A 27,329-nucleotide genomic window follows, 5' to 3' on the forward strand; every position below is an offset into this window, starting at 1 on the left:
CTGATCTCCCGATCCTCTGGTCTCTGGTTCTCTGGTCCCCTAGTTCTCTGGTCATCTGGTCCTCTGGTCCCCTGGTCTCCTGGTCCTCTGGTCCTCTGGTCCCCTGGTTCTCTGGTCCCTTGGTCCTCTGGTTCCCTGGTCTCCTGGTCCTCTGGTCCCCTGGTTCCCTGGTCCTCTGGTCCCTTGGTCCTCTGGTCCCCTGGTCCTCTAGTCCCCTGATCCTGTGGTCCCCTCGTTCCCTGGTCCCCTGGTCCCCTGGTTCTCTGGTCCCCTGGTTCCCTGATCTCCTGATCCTCTGGCCCCCTGATCCTCTAGTACCCTGATCCTCTGGTCTCTGTTTCTCTGGTCCCCTGGTTCTCTGGTCCCCTAGTCCTCTGATCCTCTGGTCCCCTTGTTCTCTGGTCATCTGGTCCTCTGATCCTCTGGTCCCCTGGTCCTCCAGTCCCCTGGTTGTCTGGTCCCCTGGTCCCCTAGTCTCCTGTTTCTCTGGTCCCCTGGTTCTCTGATCTTTGGTTCCCTGGTTCCCTGGTTCTCTGGTTCCCTGGTTGTCTGGTCCCTTGGTTCTCTGGTCACCTGGTCCTTTGATCCTCTAGTCCCCTGGTTCTCTGGTCCCCTTGTTCTCTGGTCATCTGGTCCCCTGGTCCTCTGGTCCCCTGGTTGTCTGGTCCCCTGGTCCCCTAGTCTCCTGGTTCTCTGGTCCCTGGTTCTCTGGTCCTCTGGTCCTCTGATCCTCTGATCCCCTGGTTCTCTGATCGCCTGGTTTTCTAGTTGCTCCCCTGGGGGAGCATTGCACATAATCATAGCTTTTTGGGGATCCAGGGGGTACTTTGGAATCCTCCTGAATGGCATACGCAGGTGGCTGCTGACCCACTCTGGTCAGTATCGACACCCAGGCCGCGGTGGTGTGCAGCCCTATCTCACTTGTTCCTGGAGAGGAGAGTCTGTGTGTTGGTAGAGGGCGTACCTGCATGGGCTGGTTTAGAAAAGCCCTGGTGTATTTCTGAGGCATGTGAGCAAACACCAAGTCCAGAGTTCACAGCCCACAGACGGCCCTTCTCACCCAATAGCCACTCTTCCTCCAGAGATCTTCAGGAAGTGAAGCCTTTGCTATTAGCGGAGCCCTTATTAAAGTGAAAACTCCTGGGAAGGGTCATATCTGAGGGCCTTCTTTGCTGACATTTCACTTCCATTCAGTCCTTGGCAGAGCTGCAGCGTGTAGGGTAGAGGCCACGGCGGGAGGGTGTACCACACAAAAGCTGGGCCAGGGGAGGGGTCTGCACTTGCAGTGGGGTCCTGGAAGCTGCCACCAGCACCCCCTGGCCACAGCAAGGACCTGTAGGAAGGACTCACGTGTCCTGCAGGTGGGCCACGGGTGCCGGGGTGAGCCCAATGCACACGTCCATCACCCTTGCCATTTAGCTGGCAGTCATTGGTGGAGAATGTCTGTCTCTAAGAAGGATGGGAGAAGTCAGGAGTATGCGGCGGCCTACCTACTAAAGGGCTTCGTTGGAGAGGCGCATCCTGTGTTCCTCCCTCTGGTGTGGGGTCTCCCGGAGCAAGCTCTCTGTCTGTAAGAGCGTCAGCGGGTGGTTGGGAAGACGTCTCTCCCAGAGCAAGCTCTCCGTCAACAAGAGCGCGAGCGTGTGGTGCTGGGGAAGCCGTCTCTTGCGTTGGCATGGCTCGCTGTGGTCTACGTCTCCAGTAGCTTCCCTTTCGATTAAGCACTCGAGAGTTTTGTCTTCGTGCGTGAAGATCAGCGTGGTTGGGTGCGTGTTTGGCAGTTGACCTTTCCAGTGTGTGACCACCTTTAATAGGGAAGGAATCTAGACAGCCCAGCAGCAATGGCGCCGTTCTCTGCTGCGCTCCGGCGGTCTGGCCCGCGCGACATGGCTTGTGAGGCGGCCAGTTCTGAGCTTCCCGCTGTGGACGCCTGGGTCCCTCTCACTAGGAGCTGGCCTGGCCTTGGGAGTCTTGGACTGCTCTCCTGGGTGCTGCCCAGCAGACCCTCTTGCTGTCTCACACACAGCTATGCGGCTCTCAGATGGCACTGGCTCATGCTTGGGGGCTGGGGGGCCTTTACCAGGTAACCTTTATTCAGCTGCGCCCCCAGCCACCTCCTCATCCTCGGGCCCCATCGCTTGTCACGGCTTTCGGCTTTCGTGAGCAGGTGCAGCAGTGCGTGTGGTGTATGGCGGTGAGCCCCCCAGGAGGAAGCTCCTCTCTCGCCTCTCCCTTTCTGCTTGTTCTCTCCCAGCAGGGTGTAGGTGGGAATCGTAGGGGTATAATTAGCATGCAGGGAGAAAGCGCTCCAGCCTGCCTTCCCCTGCGACAGGGCCAGCGCCGTCTGTCTGTGGACTGGGCGTCCATGGTGTGGAGGGGCTGTGGACACACCAGAGACCAGGCCCACGTGCCTTCCCTGCTGACCCTGCTATGCGGCAGCCCCTTCTCCGCCCCAGTGCACACAGGCGCTGGGAGTAAGCAGGAGGAAAGTGAGACCCTGCTTCAAAATACAGAATAAAAAATAGTGCTGGGGGTGTAGCTTGGAAGTAGAATGCCCCTGGGTTCAATCTCCAGTACTTAAAAAGAAAATGGCAGTGCATTTTATCCAGCTAAACTGTTCTGTGTACCCCCCGGGTACCCTGTGACTGTGTCTAAGCTCATTTGTATGTGAGAATAAAGGTCTAAATCCAGGCTTTCAGCAACCGTGAGGCGCAGGGCAAGGCATGCCCCAGCCCTGGCCAGGAGGGCTGTCCTCTGTCCTCCATCACCCCTCCCTCCTGTGTCACTTCTGCTGAGCACCTCTGACCTCTGAGAGCAACTGGGCCTGGACCACCTTCAGACCCCAAAGGCGCATGCCTGCGCTACGCCCATTCTTATCCCTGCCTTGGTTCTCTTACTGGTATCTGAGTGCCTCAGAGCTAGGCGTGAAGCTATTCTTTTTGATACTCGGGGATTGAACCCAGGGGCATTCTACCTCCAAGTTCTACCTCCAGCCCTTTTTATTTACTTATTTTATTTTGAAACAGGGTCTCGCCAGGTTGCAGAAGTCCTCACTAAGTTGCTGAGGCTGGCCTCAAACCATGGACCAAGCTTCTTCCTGGCACTTGTAGCACACAGGACCCCAACCCAGGCTCCTGGAGACACCTCCCCAGGGCCTCCCGCCACTCATGGGCACCTCTGCAGGCTGTAACAGATGCTCCCTTCCTGGAGGCTTCTCTGGCTGCATGTTTTCACATGGTTGCAGCCCTCAGACGTGGGCACCGCAGCGGTCAGGTGGCCGTGTGTCCGTCCCTGCAGGCGGGACACGGGGCCACTCAAGCGATGGCCGTTGTCTGTGGCCTCCTGCCTCCTCTCCTGCTGTGTGGAGGTGCCTCTGGGGACTCTGGGAGGTCACAGCGGTTCCTGCAGAGGCTCTCTGCATGGTGTGGCTGAGGATGCTGCCACCCAGGCCTGTCCTTAAGTTACAAAGCTGTCGGAAAGAGCTGGGACTCCGGGAGGGTGTGTCATACAGACTGGCCTGTGCCCACACCTGTTGAAGTACCAGGAGTCACAGCAACCAGGAGAGGCTATAGAAGCCGCTCCTAAGTCCATGCTGGCCACGCCCCGGTCAGTGTCTTCCTGCAGCTGCTGCCTGGGCCGGGGTTTCCACAAGCTCATGGTGAACCAGCCTGGGAGGCAAAATTACTTAACAAAACGTTAGGAAGAGAAGGTTTCACGCTGCTCAGTCAGCATGAGCCAGCCATTAACACGCGGGACACCCTCCTCACGGAGCACCACTGCTGAATAATTTATGGCTTCCCAGGAGAGGAGCCAGGCTCTGCTGAAATAAAATGGTTTTCACCAGGGTGGGTGTGGCGCTCCAGCGGCTCCTGCGGGCGGACAGGGCCTCCGTGTCCCGGCCTCCTCGGGCCAGCCAGGGCCTCCCTGGTACCAGGTCCAGGGGCTGCCTTTCCAGAGCTGAAAGTCCCAGGTGCCAGTCGGCTCCCAGGCAGCCAAGCCTCTTGACGTGGGGCAAAAGGAGTTTGCGTGGGGAAGCCCTCCACTGCCGCCAGTGAATTTTTGGCAACCTCTCAGTAACATTACCGTGTCTAGGCCTTAGCTCCCCCGCCCTGTGCTGTGTGGGCTCGCACCTTTTATTTTACTTTCTATGACTAGTTTATTTTTGTACTGGGGCTTGAACCCAGGGACATTCTACCTTTGAGCTACATCCCAAGCCCTATCTTTTATTTTTATTTTGAAACAAGGTCACACTAGGTTGATGAGCTTCACTGTTTGCGGAGGCTGTCCTCGAACCTGTGATCCTCTTGTCTCAGCTTCTCAAGAACTGGGGTTACAGGCGTACGCCACCATGCCTGACTTATGACCACCTTTTTTTTTTTTTTTTTTACTACTGGGGATTGAACCCAGGGGCATTCTACCTCCGAGCTATACCCCCAGCCCTATTTTTTTTTAATATTCATTATTTTGAAACAGGGTCTCACTGAGTTGCAAAGGGCCTCACCAAGTAGTAGCTGAGGCTGTCCTCAAACCTAGATCCTCCTGTCTCAGCCTTCCAAATGCTGGGATTACAAGCGTGCGCCGCCACGCCCGGCATTGTGACCACCTTTTGAAGCAGGTGTTCTTATGCCATTTACAAGTGAGAAGACTAGAGCGAGGAGAGATTCAAAATTTATGACATTCAATTAGCGAGAAATAAATGTAGGCTGTCAACTTCCCAAATCCATCACCGAACTCTAAAACTTGGAGTGTCTTGTCTATTTATCTTAGTTTTGCTGCAGAAAACTCATTTTTCAGAGACTGTCTAATTCAGTAGGAAAAGAAGGCTACGGGGCAGGCAGTGATTTAAATTCTAAAGAACACACACAGCTTTTATTAAAAATTTCTGTCCAGGGGCAAAAGAAGAGAAAGCACATCTCCTACAAATCTCTCTGTAGTGTTAGCTGACTTTAAGTAGAACGCAAGCCACAGGTGTTAAAATGCGCGTTAACACGGCAGTTCCGACATAGCGTGGTGGACCTGCTGGTTCTTGACCTTGAGATGGTGTTAACAATGAGAACATATCAGTAAAAACCCCACTTGAAGTTGTGGGCTTTGGTCTCTGCTGAGGTTCTGGGAGGGGTGGCGGCCGCAGCCCTGGCAGGCACGATCCCGAGTGAGCGGCCCACGCCTACGGGTACTGTCATGGGCTCGGGTACCCAGCAGGTGAGGGGTATTAGGTACATCTTCAGCTCGGGATGTTTTCAATTCACAGGGCTTACAGGGATGCAGCCCCATTGTTACAAGCCAGCCAGGCTCCTTCTTAAGGGGATGCAACCCCACGTTGAGAAGCCTGTATGTGTGTGTGCATGTGTGTGTGTACTTGTAGGCGAGTGTGTGTGCACATGTGTGAAGTGCGTGAGTCTGTGTGTGCTACAGTAGCCCAGATTTGTGAGGCTTTTATCACCCTGGTGGAGTTATCTAACCAAGCCCCGTCAGATTTATTTGCTAGTACATTTTAAGGAGAATACTTAGGTAGAAATTGCTGCCTTTCCTGGATGGAATTTTTCCACGGTGGAAGTATTCTGTTTAGAGTCACCTTCACGTCCAAGCAAATGAGAGTCAGAAGGGTCTTGTGCCGCATCCCTGCACCTCTGCATCCCTGCCTGCATCTCTTCTGATGAGTCTTTCCTGGGTGCGCAGGTTCTGCCTGAGCTCAGAGGAAGGCTGCCCTGGGCTTCCTTGTGGGGTGTGCCTTGAGATTGGAGCTGCAGAGCATAGCAGGGGTCTGGGCCCTCGGCCTGGGGGTGCAGGACTCTAACTCCTCCCTCTCCTGGAAGGAGGAGGAGGTAAGGGCAGGGTGTCTCCACAAGGCCGTGGGGAAAGGCGCCTTGTGTCTGCCTCTGGGATCCTTTGGTTGCTAATGAGCGCTTGACCCATCTCTGGGTTTCAGGTCCAACCCGAAAGATGCCCCCCAGTGCCAGCGCTGTGGACTTCTTCCAGCTCTTTGTCCCAGACAACGTTCTCAAGAACATGGTGGTGCAGACCAACATGTATGCCAAGAAGTTCCAGGAGCGGTTCGGCAGCGACGGCACCTGGGTGGAGGTGACGCTGGCCGAGATGAAAGCCTTCCTGGGCTACGTGATCTCCACCAGCGTCTCTCACTGCGAGTCCGTGCTCAGCATCTGGAGCGGCGGCTTCTACAGCAACCGCAGCCTTGCCCTGGTCATGAGCCAGGCCCGCTTCGAGAAGATCCTCAAGTACTTCCACGTCGTGGCATTCCGCTCCAGCCAGACCACGCACGGGCTCTACAAGGTCCAGCCCTTCCTCGACTCCCTGCAGAGTGGCTTCGATGCCGCCTTCAGGCCTTCCCAAACTCAGGTGAGGACAGTTGGGGGTGGCCTTGGCCATGCTCTGGCTGGAGGCAGGACTTCGGGGCATCCTGCCCATCCCGAGATCACACCAGGCCGCCTCTCTTTCCATTAACCCATATTATCCACCCGCAGCCGAGTCAGAATCCAGCCCTTCGTTCAGAGATGGGATCGCTCCCTTTCACCTCCGCCCCTCCTGTCACCTTTCCTTTCTGAATTATGCCTTGCACGTAATTTTATAATTTCTAGTTGTTCTTCAAGCTGGTACATGCCTGTTGGCGGTGGGTTGGGGCCGGGCACTTTCTGGGTGGTAGGGGAGTGAGCCTCGGTTTGCAGCTGTCCTTCAAGGTGCTGAAGAGCCTCCAGGCAGGGCTGGGTGGAGCTCTTGGAGGCTGACATCATCCCGCATTCTCAATTGGCTCTGAGCCCGAGGCCCCCACCTGGAATCACCTGCGTCCATCACAGCCGGCCTCAGGGACAGCAGCTCAGAACCTTCCTCATCACTGACCCCGGTCCAGCACACTGGGGAGGGGGCTGGTGCCTAGAGGTCTCCCTAACCCAAGCAGGACGTTCTTGGCCCATGTGAACCTGGTGCCCTAGGCCTTTGCCCTTGGCCGGGGTCTCTTTTGTTTTATGTATTCAACACACTGACGTGTACACTTGTGTGTTTCCTCTGAGTCTTCCAATAACCCCACTTCTGACGTTCCCTCTGGGGCCCCTGCCGGCTCCGTACCCGCCCCCAGCTGGAGTCTTGGGGCCTTGTGGGGGCCATGTCACCTTATTTCAGGTCTGTGTAGGTCATTGTCCGTGCTGTCCAGGAACAGGCCGTGCACCCTGTGGTCGCCAGGTTTGCAACCTGCTTTCTGGCCTGGGATGGTTCTCTGTCTGCTTTGTAAACGTGTCTGTTCTCCAGGTCCAGCTCAGCCCGCGTTTCCACGGCAGTTCTGTTTGCTGAATCCCCGCCACCGTGTTCTGGGCCTCCAGGAGCTGCCGGGGCTCCTCCAGCAGTGTGCCCCTCACCGTTCTAACAAGAGGGGCAGGCTGCTGGGGGTACACACCCTGCTCTGATGGGGGCTGCGGGGCCAAGTGCAGGCCTGGGCACGTGGCTTGGTTTCTCTGAACACTTGCTTGGTTGAAAGAGGAAAGGATCAGAGACGTACAGGCTGGGCACTTAGGAGCTGCCACTGAAGGCAGGGAGCAGGAAGCAGAGGCTCCTCCGTCCCACCGTTCCCTCTTCTTCATCTCTACTAAACATGTCCGTTTCGCCAGAGTGGTTCCAAATGGGGCTTTGAATGTTTCATGAGCTGCAAAGAGCCAGCAAGCACAAGAGCCAGGCTCAGCGCGCCTGGGAGGAGCGCGGTCAGGCCAGCCCCGCTCATGGGCAGGGACGGGGCGCCAGGCTCAGCGCGCCTGGGAGGAGCGTGGTCAGACCAGCCCCGCTCATGGGCAGGGACGGGGCGCCAGGCTCAGCGCGCCTGGGAGGAGCGCGGTCAGGCCAGCCCCGCTCATGGGCAGGGACGGGGCGCCAGGCTCAGCGCGCCTGGGAGGAGCGCGGTCAGGCCAGCCCCGCTCATGGGCAGGGACGGGGCACCAGGCTCAGCGCCCCCATGCTTCCAGCCAGAGGAAACCGAGGGGCAGGCAGGCACCGCTCAGGCTGAACCATGCAATGCCGACACTTGTAAAAACTGTGTTCAAGGTGCCAAGATGGAAGACACCATGCACGGGTGTCACCCTAGGCTCCCCTGTCACACACAGTTCTGATGTCGCTGGATTGGAAACGCATGCTGTCAGGCTCTGCCCAGACTCACGGTCAGAAGCCGCATTTGGGCAATATTCCAGGTGCTTATCCTGTTGAAATGTTTTCTGTGACTGCCCCAATAGTATTTTAGACCCAATGTGTTCTCTGTTGAATCTTGTCAGTTCTGCTGTTGTAGTCCAAACCCAGCCACAGACCATATACAAATGTGTATGGCTGTGTTCTAATAAAACTTTATAAAAGCAGGCAGTGGGCCAGCCTGGGCTGTGTTCTGCGGATCCCTGATCAGAGACATAGCATTGCAGAGATCTTGGAATCACACTGCTGTCTACTCCCTTTATTTTAGTTAACTACAGACATTCACTGTAATTCATAATTAATCTTTTTTTGCAGTACTGGGGATTGAACCCAGGGGCATTCTACCTCTGAGCTACACCCCATCCCTATTTTTTATTCTTTATTTTTTTTGAAACAGGGCGTCACTGAGTTGCGAAGGGCCTGGCTAAGCAGCTGAGGCTGGCTGTGAACCGCTATCCTCCGGTCTCCGTCTCCTGAACACTAGGATTACAAGCGTGTGCCACCACGCCCATCCATAATAATCTTGAAATGGGACTGGAGAGAGATGAGTAGCGATTCCTAAAACTTACCTAAAAGCCTCCAGAAACTTTGGCTTGAAAAAACAGAAGTTTGACCCGTGCAGCCTGTTTCATGATGCCATGTTCTCCTGCTTCAGTCTTGTCACGGAGGTCATGTGGTCATCTTGTGAAGAAGTAGACATAGGTGAGGACGTTAAACCCGCCTTGGGTTTCTGCGTCAGGAGGACGTGAGGGCAGCCAGGGCTGCGCATCACAGCACGAGCCAGGCACGGTGGCGCACGCCTGCCATCCAGTACTTCAGGGGGCAGAGACAGAAGGATTGTGGGTTCGAGGACAGCATGCAATAGCTTAGATCTTGTTTCAAAATTTAAAAAATAGAGTTAGGGGTGTCGGTCTGTGGCAGAACCCCCTGGGTGGCATCCCTAGAGCTCTGAAAAGAGGGGATGTGGCCTAGAAGGAAGAGGTCATGGCAGACAGAAGAGCTGCTTCAGAAACCCAGAGGGGTGGGGTGGCTCAGAGGTAGAGCTCGAGCTTAGCACGCACACGGCCCCAGTTCCATTGCCAGCACCAAAAACAGAAAGATAGAAAGAGGGAAGAAAGAAAAGAAAAAGGAAGGAAGGAAGGAAACAAGGAAGGAAGGAAGGAAAGAAGGAAGGGAAAACACTAAAGAAAGTCCATGTCGCATCTTCGTCTCTCATGGGGTAGACGTTGGATTCGTGGATCTGAGTTAAATGTAGGTAAGTTTGCTGGGCGTGGTGGCGCACGCTTGTAATCCCCGCGCTTGGGAGGCAGAGACAGGAGGATCGCGCAGGTTCGAAGCCAGCCGCACGTGCTGGCTTAGGAGACCCTGTTTCCAAATAAAAATGTAAAAATAGGTCTGGGAGTGTAGCCCGAAGGTAGAAGGGCTTCCAGGAACCCCAGTACCACCACCAAAAAAAAAAAAAAAAAATGTAGGTAAGTTTTAGTTCAATGAAAGAAAGAACTCTTTAGCCCTAGGAGCCATCTGCAGTGGAAAGGGCTTCCTTGGGCGCAAGTGGGCACTGCCCACTGGAGGTGTCCAACCAGAGACCAGAGGCCAGCTGCTGGAGATGCCCCGCTAGGTGAGGGCTGGGGCTGGGGGCTTTCATCCAGGAGTTCCCCAGTAGTGATGGTTTCCACTGGCAGGTGTCTGCATCAGGTGTGAGCTGAGTGCCCGGGCTTTCCTGCTGGGTCCTCTCGAGGACATGGATACAGCCCGTTTCTGGGTTAGGATGCTCCATATCAGAGAAGAAAAGTAACTTGGCCAAGGCCTCGCCTGAGAGCCTCTGCTTTCCCCTCCTGGCAGGTGCTACATGAACCCCTGATTGACGAGGATCCCGTGTTCATTGCCACGTGCACAGAGCGTGAGCTGCGGAAGAGGAAAAAGCGGAAATTCAGCCTCTGGGTCCGGCAGTGCTCCTCCACCGGCTTCATCATCCAGGTGAGTGGGCATGCGGCCTCTGCTGACCCAGGCCTGGCTCCTTGGCACCCACTATGTCAAGCCCCACTCCAGCTGCGGCCGAGGTGCGTGCTCCCTCTGCGCCGAGGCAGCAGGGTAGCTGGCCATGGACAGGCCGAGTCCATGCCCATCGTACCCTCCCTGCCTGTGCCGCCTCTGCCTCCACGACTCCTCAAGATTCAGGTGTATGGCCGGGTTTGGTGGCGCACACCTGTAAATCCAGTGCTTAGGAGGCTGAGACAGCAGGATCACAGCTTCAAGACCAGCCTCAGCAAGTAGCAAGATTCATCAGCCTAGCGAGACCCTGTTGCAAAAATAAAAATAAAATAGGGCTGGAGGTAGCTGAGTTCAATACCCAGTACCAAAAAAAAAAAAAAAAGGACTCAGGTGTACTGTTTTCTGTTTTACCTGCTCATATGATTTTAATCAGACTTCTCTTCATATACGTCAGTAAACATTTTGAGAGCCAGGTGTGGTGGCACACGCTTTTAATCCCAGTACTTGGAGGATTGCAGGTACGTGGCCAACCTCAGCTACTTAGTGAGTTAGGCCCTTGTAACTTCCCGAGACCCTGTTTTAAAATAAAGAATAAAGCCAGGTGTGGTGGTGCGTGCTTGTAATTCCCTACGCTTGGGAGGTGGAGACAGGAGGATCACATAGGTTCGAAGCCAGCCTCACTGGCTTAAGAGATCCTATTTCCAAATAAAAAAGTATAAAATAGGTCTGGGAGTGTAGCCCAGCCCAGAGGTAGAAGGGCTTCCAGGAACCCCAGTACCACAAAATAAATAAATAAATAAAGGAAGGAAGGAAGAAAGAAGGAAAGAAAGAAAGAAAGAAAGAAAGAATAAAAAACAGGGCTGAGGGTATAGCTTGGAGGTAGAATGCCCCTGGGTTCAATCCCCAGTTCTGCAAAAAAAAAAAAAAACAACAACAACAACCAACTGTTTTCCATAATGGCTGTGGGTCAAGGTTTCTAAATCATATGGTGAAGTGTCCCTGAAGAAAACGTTCCCTGCACCACATTAGCTCTGTGCACCTCTCCCTAGGCCTCCCCAGGGCTGGCGTGGCCGGGAAGGTGGGCTCACTGCCGTCCAGTCTACTTGGTGAGTCAAAGGCACGCCGCCTCCACTGGGTGCACTCCCTCAGCAGCGTGGCCTGGAGCCCTGCAGATGCCCAGGATGCCTGCAGGTGAAGCAGATGCCCCGTGGAGACGCCATGCACAGGCCTGCCTGTGGCTCACTCAAACAGGGTTTTCAGTTTGCAAATGTAGTGTGGTTTTAAGTCGGTGCAGGGGCAATGATCCTGGGCGGCCTAACTCACAAGCCAGCCCTCGAGAGGAGCAGGCTCTTCCTGCAGAGGAGATGGGCAGCGCGAGAGGAAGAGAGCCCGTCATCGCTGGCATTGAAGGTGGAGGGGCTGTGTGTCAGGGAACACAGGTGAGCAGGTGTGATGGAATCTGAGCACACCCAGCAGAGGCTCCTGAGCCCCAGGTGGGGAATGCCAGCTCACATTCTTCAGTGTGTGTTACCCTGAGCAGAAGGGCCATCCATGCCTCACTCAGACCCCAGCCTGGGAACCGAAGCCAACAGTTGGGTGTGGAGTACGCCACTGAGTCAGTGGCTTTTAAAAAAATAACCAGTTGCCAGGCGTGGTGGCACACGCTTGTAACCCCCGCACTTGGGAGGCTGAGACAGGAGGATCGCACAGGTTCAAAGCCAGCCTCAGCTACTTAGTGAGGCTCTCAGCAACTTAGTGAGACCCTGTTTCCAAATAAAATAGAAAATAGGTCTTGGAGTGTAGCTGGAGGTAGAAAGCCTCTGAGTTCCACCCCCCAGTACCACCAATAAATAAATAAATAAATAAATAAATAAATAAATTTAAAAAAAAAGAACCAGTAGCTGGGCATGGTGACGCATGCTTGTAAATCCCAGCGCATGGGAGTCTGAGACAGGAGGATCGCACAGGTTCAAAGCCAGCCTCAGCTACTTAGGCTCTCAACAACTTAGTGAGACCCTGTTTCCAAATAAAGTATAAAATAGGTCTGGGAGTGTAGAACAGAGGTAGAAAAGCCCCTGGGTTCCACCCCCAGTACCAAAAAAAAAAAAAAAAAAGCCAGTATACAGTGTTTTTGTTTTTGTTTTTATAGTACTGGGGATGGAACCCAGGGGCATTCTACAACTGAGCTGGACCCCCAGCCCTCTTTTATTCTTTATTTTGAAACAGTGTCTCACTGAGTTGCAGAGGGCCTCACTAAGTAGCTGAGGCTGTCCTTGAACCAGGATCCTCCTGTCTCAGCCTCCCGAATGCTGGGATGACAAGCGTGCGCCCCCACACCCAGCTTCATAGTGTTTCTAAATTGGAGAAACATGACCACATGCCCAGCCAGGTGTTTAGTGTAGAGATGGCCTGGAGCAGGTCGGGGCTGCACCCGCTTCAAGACCAGACACAGCATCAAGTGACAGTCCCCAGCTCCAAGCTTCTTGGAGATTTATTTTCTAAAATGATCTTGCTAAGCTGCACTCCCATGTCCTGTCCTGAATGCAGAGTCAGCCCCCACTCTCCTCTGCTCAAGGAAGTCAGGAGGCCCCTGGACTTCGCAAAAGCCCTTGGGGCATCTGATGGGACCATTGCTGGGGTGGACGGCTGGGTGCTGTGGTGGACGGCTGGGTGCTGTGGTGGACGGCCGGGTGCTGTGGTGGACGGCCGGGTGCTGTGGTGGACGGCCGGGTGCTGTGGTGGATGGCCGGGTGCTGAGGTGGACGGCCGGGTGCTGTGGTGGACGGCCGGGTGTTGAGGTGGACGGCCGGGTGCTGAGGTGAACGGCCGGGTGCTGTGGTGGACGGCCGGGTGCTGAGGTGAACGGCCGGGTGCTGTGGTGGACGGCCGGGTGCTGAGGTGAACGGCCGGGTGCTGTGGTGGACGGCCGGGTGCTGAGGTGAACGGCCGGGTGCTGTGGTGGACGGCCGGGTGCTGAGGTGAACGGCCGGGTGCTGAGGTGGACGGCCGGGTGCTGTGGTGGACGGCCGGGTGCTGTGGTGGACGGCCGGGTGCTGAGGTGGACGGCCGGGTGCTGAGGTGGACGACTGGGTGCTGTGGTGGACGGCTGGGTGCACCACGTGGCCCGCTGGTGCTTCTTGGTGGGGTATTACTGGCATCTCACCTGGAGCACCCTCTCTTAGCAGCTCTGTGTCTCCTGGACAGTTGGGTTTTCTGAGGTCAGCATGTCCCTGGGTGGGGCAGACACAGGCAGCCCACAGGCCAGGAGCACTGTAGACGAGGGTGCCAGTCAGCACCACCCAGGTGACTGTCCACGGCTGCCACCACAGGAGGCCCAGGCGGCCCCTAAAGCCATCCATCCATTCATTTGTACTGGGGATTGGACTCAGGGGCATTCTACCTCCAAACTATACCCTAAGCCCCTTTCTAATTTTTTCTTTTTGAAACAGGGTCTTGGTAGGTTGCTGAGGCTGGTCTTGAGCCTGCAATCCTCCTGTCTCAGCCTCCTATGTACTGGGATTACAGGCGTGTGCGCTGGGCTCTAAAGCCATTCTCTTTCCTGCATCCATCCTTTGGTGGTGGTCCCATAAGCAGCAGGGAACAGAGTTAAGGGTTGTCAGGTCCTGCTCATCACCTTTGCTGGGCGTGGGCCTGCAGGTGAGTTTCTGACCTCTGTCCCATTTCTCCTGGCAGCCTTTAGTTTAGTTATGATAAACCCCAGTCATGCGGTGCTTCAGGACCAGGGAGCATCGGCCCCGGCTGCCAGGGTCACCCCAGGCTGCTGGCCTTCCCTTCTCTCTCCCAGCTTTCCACATAGCTGCACTGGGCTGGGGCCCCAGCTGCTCAGGCTGCAGGCATCCTTGGGGTGACTGGGGCCCAATGACAAGGGACCCTTGTTTCCTGCAGCAGTGGGCTCTCTCCTGATACCTCTGTGTGTTTTACAGATCTACGTCCACTTGAAGGAAGGCGGGGGCCCTGATGGCCTGGATGCGCTGAAGAACAAGCCCCAGCTGCACAGCATGGTGGCCCGGAGCCTGTGTCGGAGCGCGGCCGGCAAGAACTACATCATCTTCACGGGGCCCAGCATCACCAGCCTGACCCTGTTTGAGGAGTTTGAGAAGCAAGGTGGGTCATGGGGGCCAGGGTGTGGTGGCCCGCACTGACCGCAGGTTGCAGGCGAGCAGGGGACAGGTTCGTGTCGACCCATGAGCCCCGCTGGGCACGGCAGTCGTAAGGAGTGCTGGCAGAGCTCTTCTGTCTTCTGAGGACTCCTGCGCTGTTAGGCTCTGGCCACCAAAAGCCCCCCAGGCATAGCCCCAGGGAGGGTCTGGAGCTCCAGAGCTGATGATCCACTGACATGGCCCCTTCCCAGCTGGCAGATGAAGATTGTGTCAAGACCTAGAGCAGTCTGTTGGGCGGGCCTCAGAGCTGCAGGCCAATGTGCGTGATTCGTTCTGTGCAGAGACTGGGCAGAAACAGAAGGTCTGGGCTGGCCGGGAGCCCGTGGCCAGCCGCTGTGGCCTTGGCCTCGCTTGCTTTGGGGTTGAGTCCTCTTGGAGGAAGAAGCACAGACAGTGCCCAGCTCTGTACAGCAGCCACTAGAATCACAGTCCCGTTTCGCTGGAGCAGATGCTGGCCTTAAACGAGACCCTCTCAAATCTCAGGGCCGGCAGCCTCTCTCCCAGGGCCTTGGTAGCCAGGGAGGTGAGGGGCCCGGCCTCTGCTGCTTGGGCTGGCTGCCCTGACTCAGGTCTGCACAGCCTGGTGCCCTGTGGGGCTCAGTGGTCACATGGCAAGAGCAGGCTTTGCTTGTGCACCGGCTTCCAGTAGCAGCAGCAGCCAGGGCCGACCTGACCCAGAGCGTCCCCTGCTCGGGCGCCCTTAGCCCGTCCACCCTGCTGGTCCCGTATCAGAGGGACTGTCACAGAGCTTGTGTTCACGCGATCCTCACTTTGCCTAAGAATGGCCTCAGAGCACCACGTGCCCCCGCTGACGTGTGCCTGGGCAGCCCCCAGGTGAGCGGCAGGTTCAAGGCCAGCTTGGTGCCCGTGTGCTGGGGGGCTGGCGCTTGTAGTCAGACCATCCTGGAGGAGCATGGGGATGCAGAGCAGGACCTGGGGCCTTCAGGGCGGCTTCCCCGGGAGCTGGGTGTGCCGTTCCAGGGATTCTGAGAGGAAGGGTGCACCCTGGCTCAGCAGTTAGGAGGATGGGAAAGAGCCTTCGGCTGGAAGAAAGTAGATTTGCAATTTGGGTTTTTTCCAGGGAAGGTTAGATAATGCCCATTTTTAGAAGCATCTGAGGCCGCTGTGCTCTTCCTGGGCGCTGCAAGCTTCATTTGCAGCGACTGGGGGCGGTGGTTCTCCGCTGTGCTGCCCCAGGGCTCTGACTGTCTGTGCTGGTGGCTCCCTCCCCTGTCATGCCTGTCTTTGCCCCCCACACTGTGACCTGGGGGGCTTGGCCCCAGGATCCCATCAGCCTCTTCTTCTCTGACATGTGCAGGGAAACCTAAATACAGAAGTTTCTGGAAGCAGTATGATATGCTCAGTACTGTGCTGGGCGTCCTCGATTGACGAGGACCGCCACTGCTATGGCTGCCCCTTGCTTCTGTTAAGGCCTTCCCTGAGTCTTGGTATAGATCCTTGTCAAGGCCTCGGGGAGACGCAGGGGAGAGGCCGAAGCCTCGGCAGCCTCCCAGGGCAGCCTCTGCCGCCGTCCTTCCCTGGGGGGAAGGGGTGCAGAGTGGGCACGTGTGTGACTGTGTCCCCCGCCCCCAGGGATCTACTGCTGCGGCCTGCTCAGCTCCCGGAAGAGCGACTGCACAGGACTCCCGCCGTCCATGCTGACCAACCCGGCCACGCCCCCGGCCCGCGGCCAGCATCGGATCAAGGTGAAGGGAAACATGTCCCTGATCTGCTGGTACAACAGAGGGCACTTCCGCTTCCTGACCAACGCCTACTCCCCTGTGCAGCAAGGTGCGTGCAGGCCCACGGCGGGGCCCTGGGGTCGCTGAGCCCGAGCGAGGCCTGAGCATGTGGGGTGCGGGAAGCCGCCACCGGACCCTGCCCGTCATCAGGGCACTGTGTCGGTCAGTGAGGCGGGACCCGCGTGGCCCCCAGGTATGGCCACATGGCACCTGGGGTCCTGGGGACCGCCCTCCGTGCCTTCCTCGGGGGAGGCACCCCGGACTTGGTGGAGTCTTCCTGCCATTCTACAAGGGCTAACAGGACGACAGGATTAGCCAGGAAGTCTGTTTAACGTAGTCCACAGTGAAGACAGTATTAAGCTGCCGAAAACAGAAGAGCAGGAAGAGACACAGCACAGAAACAGCTGCCGTCAAGTAGCATACACAGATAGCTGTGCTGTGGTGTGTGTGCTTAGATGTGTCCTGGTCTACACGTTAGTACATGCTATGTAACGTATGTAGTGTTTCTGTGGCACGTGTTGTGTGTATACATTTGTATCCTGGGTACCTGTTATGTGCCTATTATGTTAATGTGTGTAGTATGTCTCTGGCTTGTGTGTTCATGTGTGTATGCATGTGTGCTACACTATCTCTTGTTCCCAGATTTCTCCCTTACACCAGGCTGCATGACTGTGTGTGTGTGATGGGCCTCTGCGTGTGGCGGCGATCGTGGGTCCGGCTCAGCGTGTGGCTGGGCGTGCTCTCGAGGCCACGTGGTCAGGGCCTCGGAGGGTGGGTGTACCTGGGAATGTTGGAGTGGGGCCAGAGTCCTCTCCCACCGAAGGCCTCCGCAAGGGTGTGTCATGGCAGGGTGAGTTGAGTAAATGAGGCTTTGAACCTGCGGGCTCCTCCTGTCTCCGCCTCCCAAGCACCAGGATTACAAGCGCGCCACCATGCCGAGATCTTTTTTAATGAGGGAGTTTTTTTTTTTTTAGCATACTTAAAACTGTGATTTAGCCGGGCATGGTGGCGCATGCTTGTAATCCCAGCATTTGGGAGGCTGAGACAGAAGTGTGTGGGTTTGAAGCCAGTCTCAGCTACTTAGGGAGGCCCTTTGCAACTCAGACCCTGTTTCAAAATAAAAAATAAAAATAGGGCCAGGGTGTTGCTCAGAGGCAGAATGCCCCTGGGGTTCCATCCCCAATACTGAAAAAAAAAGATTTTAAACCACTATCTCCTTCTTCATCCCTTTAGACATTCCATAATTCCTCTAACCTTTTCCCATTAACGATCCGTTTTTTCACAATGTGAATAATAGTGTAGAGCAAACGTCAGATAAATCTAAAAGTAGATGCTGTGGGTAAAAGGGCAGGAGCCACTTGTGGAGACAGCACACTGGCTTTCGGTGTAGAACGCCGAAAAGGTTTTGGTGTGTGGCCACAGGCTGTGCTCACTGCTGGGGTAGGTCATGGATCATGCGCCTCTGGCTTTACTCATGCTTCTTTTTCTTTTAAAATTTTAATTCAGAAAGTGATACTGCTACACTGTTAAAATACAAATTGCTGTGATTGTTAGCAAGGTCACCCTCTCTTCACACGGGTATTGGCTAACTTTTTTTTTTTTGGTACTGGGGATTGAATGCAGAGGCATTCTACTTCTGAGCTACACCCCCAACTCTATTAAAAAAATTTTTTTTTTGACTTGGAAACAGGGTCTCACTATGTTGCTGAGAGCCAGAGTGGCTGTGGCTAGCTTTGAACCTGCAGTCTTGGCCTCCCAAGGCCTGGGATTACAGGCATGCACCACCACACCTGGTGTCAGCTGACTCTGGTTTTTTCCTGACTTTGTTTTTCTGTTGAGGTATTTGTCTTTTTCTCGTTAACTTGAAAGCAAAATTTCTTGCCTGTAGCAAATTTCTTTTCTGCATTTCTTTTTCTTTGGTTTTGATTTGTGACAAGTATGGCTTTCTGCAAAGGCAGCCTGATCCTGTTCTCTCCTCTGGGCCCGGGTGGGATAAGCGTCCCCAGGACTCCAGCTCTTGGTTACAATTGCGTCCTGTTTGCACGGTGGCATCGGGTGGCTTCTGCTCTGTTCTGTGGTCCAGCTATGCAAACCCTTGGGTGACCAGGACGTCTTACCCTGGGCCAGACCCTGTCTTAGGACACGAGAGGCTGCAGGAATAGGGCGAGGACCAACTAAGGTCTGCGTCTCGACCTCAGGTTTATTCTCTTTCGTTATGACCAGAAATACTCTGCTTGAAGGATTTCCAGGTGTAGACGGTATTCCATGAGGTCTGAACATCCCAGAGACGGGTTCATCTTTAGTGCAGCCTCTAGGAAGCCAGGGATCTTCCGAACTCCAAATTGCTTTCCTTTTCGAATCCGCTTGAGGTCAAGGTCCTCGGGGCCTCGTGAGCGTGCGGACGTGAGTCACTTGTAGTACTGTGGCTGGTGTCTACCTGGCCACGCGGGTGGGGGCTGCTGGACAGGGAACCCAGTTCTCAGCAGGGCCGGGGGGACCTGCAGGTCACAGAGACAGATGCACAGAAAGGAGACATTGATACAGTGTCTACTCACGTTTCTCAAGGTCTCCGAGACATTCTCCCTTGAAATGCCGCTATTTCTGGGGAGAAAAGCTCCCAGCTCTGCTTGGCCAGAGGCCTGTGTGTCTCTGGGTGGGAAGCACAGGTGCCGGAGGGGCCGGCCCCAGAGACTTCCCTGTGGCCCGGGGACATATCATTTTTATTTTGACCTTGTCCACTTACAAATGGCTGAAATTCTACAATCCTGTGAACTAATCCCCCTTAAAAACAGCCCGGTGGCACCTTGCCTACAATCTCAGGCAGTGAGAGGAAACGGCAATCCCTGAGCTGAGCGGGCCCAGGGCTGTACCTGTCTGGCAGAGAGGAAGGACCATGGGGGCTCGCAGTGGGACTTAGAGCCCTACTGTGACTCTGGGGTGCCCTGGGTGTCCATTTGCACGGCATAGAGGAAGCGTTCAGGGCTGTGTGGTGGCGTTGGCCGTGGCTGGAGTCAGGGTGCTTTCCTTCCAGGCCCAGGGCCCTGGGAGTCCCTGGAGGCTGCAGGGCAGGGTCAAGCCTGCAGGGATGGCAGCCCCTCCTACCTTCCCACCTTGATAGAGCCCAAAGAAGGGCTTGCTGCTCTGGCCACACGTGCCCTGCCCCCACCTGCCTGTACCATTGTGAGCGGCCTCCGGGGCTGTGAGTGCCCGTGACATGGGCATCTCAGTGGACTCCCAGGGCCTGTCAGAGCCTGCTCAGTCCCCACCCTCTGAAGGTTCTGGTGGGTGCTGACTGCCCACACACCCCGCCCACTGTCTGCCTGTTGCTGGTGTGAGTGGGCGGGAGGGGACTGAGCACCTGTTCCCCGCAGGTGTCATCATCAAGAGGAGGAGCGGGGAGATCCCCTGCCCGCTGGCCGTGGAAGCCTTCGCTGCCCACCTCAGCTACATCTGCAGATATGATGATAAGTACAGCAAGTAAGTGGGCGGCAGGCACGGCCATGGTGCCCCCAGCCAGGGTCCTGGGGGCGAGCTTGGGCAGGACTGCTGCTGTGCTGCAGGAGACTGCTCAGTCCTTCGGGTGGGGCCTCACCAGGCAGCGGACAGTGCTGGGCCCTTTAGGGGCAGTCTACAGCTTCAAGCCTTCCTCCCGGTGGGGAAGGAGAGGACCCGGCTCTCTGAGGGCTCTCAGTGCCTGTGAAAGGCAGTCTCAACCCCAGGGAACCTCTGTGGAGCACCTGCTGTGGCCACACCTGGTGGAGGCCCATTCAGTTAGTAGACAGTGTCCACTCAGGCAGTGTTGAGGACACGGGTCCTCCAGTGCCTTAGAGCCAGGGCACAGAGGCACACTCCCAGACGGAGAGTGTAAGACAAGGTGGTGGGGCTGGGGGGCGGCATTCTTAGGTCAGACCCAGGGCCCAGCAGGCCTCCCCTGGGGGACCTCAACCCTTGGGCGGAAGGGAGTGTGCTGCAGGCCTGGAGCCGAGGGACTGGCGAGGCTGGAGAAGGGCTTTGGAAACTGGTGGGGCTGGGCTGGTAAGCCATGCTGTGAGCCGCAGGCACCGGGCTCTGGCCCCTCTCTTGGCCATGACAAAGCCTTACCAGAGCCGCGGGTAGGGCTGGTGAGCCATGCTGTGAGCCGCAGGCACCGGGCTCCGGCCCCTCTCTTGGCCATGACAAAGCCTTACCAGAGCCGCGTCTGCCCTACCCACCTGCGGGAGGTCAGCCTGCCTCTTCTTTCTGCCTCAGGTACTTTATTTCCCACAAGCCGAACAAGACCTGGCAGCAGGTATTCTGGTTTGCCATCAGCATCGCCATCAACAATGCCTACATCCTGTACAAGATGTCAGACGCTTACCATGTGAAGAGGTACAGCCGGGCGCAGTTTGGAGAGAGACTTGTGAGGGAGCTGCTGGGCCTGGAGGATGCGTCGCCGGCCCACTGAGGCCAGGCCGGCCCAGGCAGGTCAGGGAGAAGAGGAGGGGAGCCTGCCAGGCGCCTGCCGTCGGGCCGTGTGCAAGAGGGTAGGGTTTGCATTCAGAGGAGAGCCTGTCCTCTCCCAGACAGCCACCTGATGACAGGGGAGCCACGCGGATCCCAAGCTGGTCCATCCTCTGATGCCTACAAAACCAGGAAGGCAGCCATCAGAGGGTTGTGACCATGAAGGTACTGGAGACCCATGCCGAGCCAGACGCCTGCTTGGCAAAGCCCGGGAGACCTTGACACGGGAGCTCCCACATTCCAGCCCGTGTCGGGGAGCGCACAGGCGGGCTCTGCACCACACACGGGAAGCAGGGGTTTCCAGCACTTGCCTGGTACATGCAGTGTAGAAATACAACCTGGTGCCATGGGGCTGGTGGGAGAGTGGCCCCCAGGGAGCCACTGGAGGACTGCAGCGAAGGCTGGGGCTGTTTTTTATTTTTTTAAATATCTTCAGGTTATTTTCTTACTGTTGCTTAAGGTCTACTGTAAAGGGGCTTGTCCTCTCCTCCCGCCCCTCCGGTCCCTCGCATGACCACTGTTCAGTGTTGGTGGCCGGGCAGGAAGGGCCACTGGCTCCCAGGACGGCACGCCACTGCGGTCCGGGGAACCATGAGCTTTGTCATAGATCTCATTGTTGACAAATTACTTGTTTTGAAAACTATGTAGCATTGCTGAAAACACAGTTCTCTATGGAGAACCGTTTGCTACTTGTTTTTTTTCTCGTGTGCAGTGACAGCCCAGGCTGGGTGTGCAAATCTCCCTAGGGCTCTTTCCAGCCAGTTTACATGTCTCCATGGAAACCTCGGGCAAGTGGTCCCCCCAGACAAGAAACAAGTAATTTCTGAGTTATTCGAGCCCCTTCCAGCCCAACTTACATAACAACCTCGTCTCTACAAACGCAGAATGTTTGCTCAGGCTTTGGGGGGGTCTCTCCTCGTCCGCACTCGGTGAACCCATGTCGCCAGCCACACCATCCCACCTCGCCCGGTGGCTGGAAGCCGAGGTCACGGACTCTGGCCAAATTCCAGACTGCGTCCCCCACGCCATGCTCTGTCCTTTGATCGAAAGTACTTTTACCACACGGAGAAATATATTTTTAATTTGTGATGCTTTTCTACAACGTCCACTGTTTCTGAGTTAACGTGTTCCCAACACTGAGGGAGACTGACGAGAGCCGATGGATTTTCTTTTTTGTCCAAACAGGTAAAATAAAAATAAAAGTCTATTTAGATGTTGATTCTTTGTTAATATGTGGATTTGTTTCTAAGGTCAGGGTCAAAAATACAAACGACCCTTCTCACACTTGTTTTCCTGTTGTGCAAACTGGTATGTATGAACCTAGCTATTCTTGGTTTTGTGGAACACTGAGCAGTTGATAAAAGAAATCCAGCCCAGCATGGTGGTGCATACCTGGAATCCCAGTACTTGGGAGGCAGAGTCAGGAGGTTCACAAGTTCAAGGCCAACCTCAGCAAGTTAATAAGGCCTTCGAGTTAGCGAGACCTTGTTTCAAACCAACCAACAAGTGTTAAAAGGGCTAAGAAGTCGGGTGTGGCATCACATGGTTGTAATCCCAGTATCTGAGAGTCGCAGGCGGAAGGATTGCAGGTTTGCAGCCAGCCTCAGCTACTTAGGGTTTCACTAAGTTGCAGAGGGCCTGTTTCAAAGTTAAGAATAGGGCTGGGAGGTTTATCTCAGAGGTAGAATGCACCTGGTTCAATTCCCAGTGCCATACAAAAAGTTTTTCAGTTAAACTTTGACCAGCAAAACATCTGTTGGTGGTGGATACCCGACCTGCTGCTTTGGTCACAGAAACATCCGCTGGTGGTGGATACCCGACCTGCTGCTTCGGTCGCCACCGTGGGTTGACTGCAACCCAGAAGTATTAAATGGAAATTCCTGCAAGTCATGCTATTGTTATAATCATTCCTTACTGTGCTGACCCTCTGTGTGCCTGACTGATAAGTCACACTTCCACCAGGTATGTACCAAGAGGAAAACACACGTACACATGCTTCTGGGCCCTGGCGGTCGCAGGCACCGTGACGTCCCAGGCGGGGCTCCTGCGGTCTGCTGGTGCGGGCGGCGCTGCCCTGACTGCTCAGGAGCCGTGGCACTTGGGCTCTGATGCCCCCGTCTGTCCATGGTGAAGGCCAGCGTTCTACGGGGCCTGCGGAGCTACAGCTACCAGGGGTGTGAGACGGGCGTGGCAATGAGTATGTAGTGTGTGAAGTGGGTATGTAGTCGGTGTGGGGGGTATGTGGTGGGTGTGGCAGGGGTGTTGTGGTCTGTAATGGGTGTGTAGTGGGTGTGACTGGTGTGTGGTGTGTAGGGGGTATATAGTGGGTGTGGCAAGGGTTGCTGGGAGAGTGGGGTGTGCAGTGGGTGTGGCGGGGGTCTGGTGTTTGTAGTGGGTGTGTAGTGTGTGTATAGAGTGTGGTCTGGGTGTAGTGGGGTATATGGATGTGTAGTGGATGTGATGTGTGTGGTGTGTAGTGGGTGTGACGGGGTGTGTGTAGTGTGTAGTGGGTGTGTGTTGGGGTGAGGTAGGGGTGTGTGGTGTATACAGTGGTGTAAGTGGGGGTATTGAGGGTGTATAGTGGGTGTGATAAGGTGTGTGGTGTGTGCAGTGGGTGTGTTGTGTAAGTGGGTGTGGTGGGGTGTGTGGTGGGTGTGGCGGGGGTTTTGGGGGTGTGTGGTGTGTTGGGGGTGTGTAGTGGGTGTGGCGGGGGTTGTGGTGTGTAGTGGGTATAAGTGGGTGTGGTGGGGTGTGTAGTGGGTATGTTTGGGGTGTGTGGTGGGTGTGGCGGGGGTGTGGTGTGTATTGGGTATAAGTGGGTGTGTTAGCGGTGGGTGTGGCGGGGGTGTGTAGTGGGTTAAGTGGGTGTGGTGTGGGTGTAGTAGGGGTGTATGGTGTGTAATGGGTGTGGTGTGTGTAGTGTTGTAGTTGGTGTAGTGGTTGTGGTGGGGTGTATGTGATGTGTGTAGTGGGTTTTTGGTGATGTGGGTGTGTAGTGGTTGTGGCAAGGGTGTGGTGTGTAGTGGGTGTGGCATGGTATGTGGTATTTGTAGTAGTCGTGGCGTAGTGCGATCTAGGTGTGATGTGGGGTGTGTCTATGTGTGATGTGGTGTGTGGGTGCTGTGTGATATGGTCTGTGTAGGTGTGGTGCGTTGGTGTGTGGTATCTGTATGATGTGTGTGTGTGCAGGGCAGTTCCCTTTCCTTCCAGGACAGAATGGCGCCTGCTGGAGGGAGTGGGAAGCCCCAGGCCGGCTCCGTCAGGCTCTTAGAGCTCGCTGGCCTTGAGGCAGCCGCCAGCCTGTCTTGGGCAGAGTCCCGCGGTGGTGCAAGACATGGAGCGCACCGGCCTGCTCCTCTAGGGTGTCCCGGGGCCTCCCTCCGCTCATGAGCACTGGGCTTGTCCTGGGCTCCATCCCGATGGTCCTCTAGTCCTCCAGGGGCCCTCTCTGGACACCACAGTAGATTTTGTTTCCACCAACTGCCTCACAGTGGGAAGCAAATTTCCACACAGGAGCCGGGGAACACCACGCCACTCCAAATCACAGCCGGCTCACAGGACCCGGCAGAGGGCAAGGGATGCCCTTCGCATCCTGCCCAGCAGAGGGCGGCAGAGCACGCCACATGAGCCTTGAGGTGCTCAGGGCTCAACTAGCCACTGTAGCTTGGAACACGTGGGCATGTGCAGACAGCCGCGTGTAGACAGCCACATGCAGACAGCTACGCACAGACAGCCGCGTGTGCAGACAGCCACACACAGATAGTGGGAACAAGCATCCCCAGAAGGCAGCCAGATAATCAAGTCATCACGACTGAGACCCCATAAAGCCATGGGGCAGGAACACCGGGTGCCTACAGAATCCAGCCCCTGCTCACTCTGCAGACAGATAGGGCAGGGATGTGGGTACCAGGGGGGAAAGAACTCAAGACCACAAGAACAAAGCAAGATTAGGGTGTGCTTGGAGCTGGGGCCCACAGGATGGCAAGGTCAGCCCTCTTTCCCCTCCGGAACGCCAAACAGAGACCACCAGAGCCCAGGACATACCGCAGCTGGGCTGTGCTGCTGCCGTGGGACACCAACCTTACCCCAGGCCGAGTCCGAGGCCCTCTGTCTGCAGCCGAGCCTGTGGGCACACCTGCACGGCCCCACACACCAGCCCTCCAGCTTAGAGATGAGCATGGTGGGTCCAGGACAGGGCAAGGGCTTGCAGGAAACGGTGGCCTGGAACGCAGGGCCATTCAAGTCAAAGCCACCGCTCCCGCATCGTTACGCTATCCCAAGTCAGGTGACTGTTCTCCCATTAAAAAAAAAAAAAAAAAACCTATTGTTACTTCCAGAGCAGTTGGTCTTGGCAAAAAGAAAGCTTTTAGTCAGTGTGTGTACCTACTCGGGGGCTCTGGAGGTGCAGGGAGGTGCCGATGCCAGGGCAGGGCCACTGCAGGAGGGCCGGCACGCTGGGGCTTTGACCCCACCAGTGCAGGCCGCACATCACCATGTCCTTCCCTCCCCACCCTACCCTGCTCTCCACACGTTCCCTGAACAGCACTCCAACAGTCCCCTGGGTCCCCGGTCCGTCCCTGGCCCTGGCCGGCCCATGAGAGCCCCATGGGTGCGTGGGGAGCCGGCCAGGCTCTAGCGGCTATACCTGGCCATGTGGGGATCTGCTTTTCTCACCCCACCTCTGACCTGGACGCTGGCACCCAGGTGAGGTCTCCCTCCCACAGCCCAGGCTCAAGCCTGTCCTAGGGCCACACGAGACACCTGTCCTCCCTCCCGCAGCCTCTGGGAGCCTCTCAGACCCGGGTGGCACCAGCTGGAGCTCAGAGCAGCACACAGCACACGCCGTGCGGGTGCAGAGCCAGAGTCCAGGCCAAAAGGGCTAGACGGTGGCTCCGCAGGGACCTCAGGAGACACCTGGGCGGCCCTGCCCTTTCTGTATTCTGGCGTCTTGTCTGCCCACTTCACCTTCATTGGCTCCAACATGGACAGGAGGTGGCCAGCCACAGCCCAGACCATACACCATGCGTGAGGAACAGGAACCTCCCGCAGCCTGCAGCTCAGCTTCCCACCTGCAGGCACATGCCAGCTGCTCTTCCCCAACAGAGATGCCATTGGGGCCTGCATGTGAGGCTGGCTCAGGCAGGCCTGTCCACAAGCACCATCTCTTCCAACTTTGCACTCAGAATAGGGGTTGGAGCCCAGGCTGATGGTCAACTGCTGGAGCCTGGGAAGCCCTCTGGGTGTGCCCAGAGGACACTGGTCTCCTGCACTCTGAGACCTGGGCCTATTTCACGCTGTGGTGGAAGGGAGACAAAATCACATGTTATCGGTTGGGGTCCTTCAGAGATAGACCAGCAGGGCATGTGCACTGACCCATGAGGGGACTCTGCTCACCTGGGTTGCTGGCAGGGTGGCTCAGCCCAGGATCAAAGGCCTAAGAGCGCAGGGTCTGGAGGCCAAGAGCCAGGAGTTCTGATGTCCAAGGCAGGAGGGGAGAGGGGACCCAACTCCAGGAGGAAGTGGAGGGCCTTTCTGATCTACCAGGGTCTCTGAGGAACTGGCTTTCCCCCCTCAGACTGCACAGAAAAGTGCTTTTCCTGCCTCAGGGCACCCTGGATCCCACAAACAACACCTAAAATCAGCTGTGACATCACGAGGCTCAGAGGCCACACACATACCCACGGGATACCTGACATGATGGGAACAAAGAACCTCACTGCGGTGAGCCGAGTGAGGACTAGCCTTCCCCTCTCCTGTGAATGCACTCAATCTGGAACCGTCTCAATTAAAAGGCCACAGGTGCCAGGCTTGGTGGCGCACTTGTAACCCCAGCATTTGGGAGGCTGAGACAGGAGGAGCATGCCCGGCATCAATTCCCGTTGCTGAATAACTGGAGCATGTTTTCCCGTGTCTGGGGGGGGCTGTTTTCACATTGGGTGATTTGAAGGCATCTGCAGAAGCTTACTTGGCCTCGCTGGGTTGGGAGGGCCAGGTACAGATCGCACAGGCACATACACTCAAGTGCCTTCATGCCAGGAGCGCCCCTAGCCCGAGGAGCAGCACAGGGTGTGGCTGAAGGCCCAGGAGTGGGCTGCCTGAGCAGCCGTCCTCCAGGCACGGCAAACAGTACTCAAGGGCTTGGCAGGTGCCTGGCACACCACCCGAGTCTCACCAACACTAAGGGTCATGGTCACAGATGAGAGTATCAGAAGGGCTTTCAACAGGGTGGTGCGAAATGGCAGCCCAGCAGGTCCCCAAGCACAGACATGACGATGGCCCTCGACCCAGTCAACGCATCCTCAAAGACCAGGAGAGACGGCAGCTGCTACCTGATGGCGTTATCTATAAAGTATCTTCTCTTTATTTAAGTTAAACAATTTCAAGGATGGTTTCCATCTATAAAATGGACAAAGTACAAGCTCTGTACAGCAGTTCTTTTTCAAAAATCAACTGGAAAAAAATTACCAAACTATATTTTGAATTTGCAAAACATACTCACAGATACCATCATCTCAGCCTTTACGGACATGGGGACCACCGCGGAGAAGACTGCCTCAGCCCACCTGTGGGAAGGGCTCTTGGAAGGTTAGCTTTAAAAAGAGGAGTAGGGTGGGACAGTCCCGGTTGACTACAAAGGAACGTGAGCACAGGAGGTCACTTTGGCACGCTGTGTCATGTAAACATGGCTCACCTCCGGGACCGTCCAGCCCACCTGTGCACTAGGCCACCCAGC

The 27,329-nt window shown here is 56.0% G+C and overlaps 1 protein-coding gene across 1 annotated transcript in view; it reads left to right on the plus strand.

The window, feature by feature from the left end:
* PGBD5 (piggyBac transposable element derived 5) overlaps nucleotides 1–20,540 on the plus strand; it is a gene marked incomplete at both ends in the record, with an annotated part of 47,837 nt that extends 27,297 nt beyond the window's left edge. Inside the window, 6 exons of the mRNA XM_080717036.1 lie at nucleotides 5,930–6,357; nucleotides 10,024–10,158; nucleotides 14,118–14,298; nucleotides 15,948–16,145; nucleotides 19,468–19,573; nucleotides 20,345–20,540. Coding sequence (XP_080573162.1) covers nucleotides 5,930–6,357; nucleotides 10,024–10,158; nucleotides 14,118–14,298; nucleotides 15,948–16,145; nucleotides 19,468–19,573; nucleotides 20,345–20,540 — 1,244 coding nt within the window. The remainder of the gene's footprint in view (nucleotides 1–5,929; nucleotides 6,358–10,023; nucleotides 10,159–14,117; nucleotides 14,299–15,947; nucleotides 16,146–19,467; nucleotides 19,574–20,344) is intronic.
* Between the last annotated feature and the right edge of the window lie 6,789 nt (nucleotides 20,541–27,329).

This window comes from Muscardinus avellanarius (assembly GCF_963383645.1).
Source record: "Muscardinus avellanarius genome assembly, chromosome: 20".
In the NCBI taxonomy this organism is placed as follows: Eukaryota; Metazoa; Chordata; class Mammalia; order Rodentia; family Gliridae; genus Muscardinus; species Muscardinus avellanarius.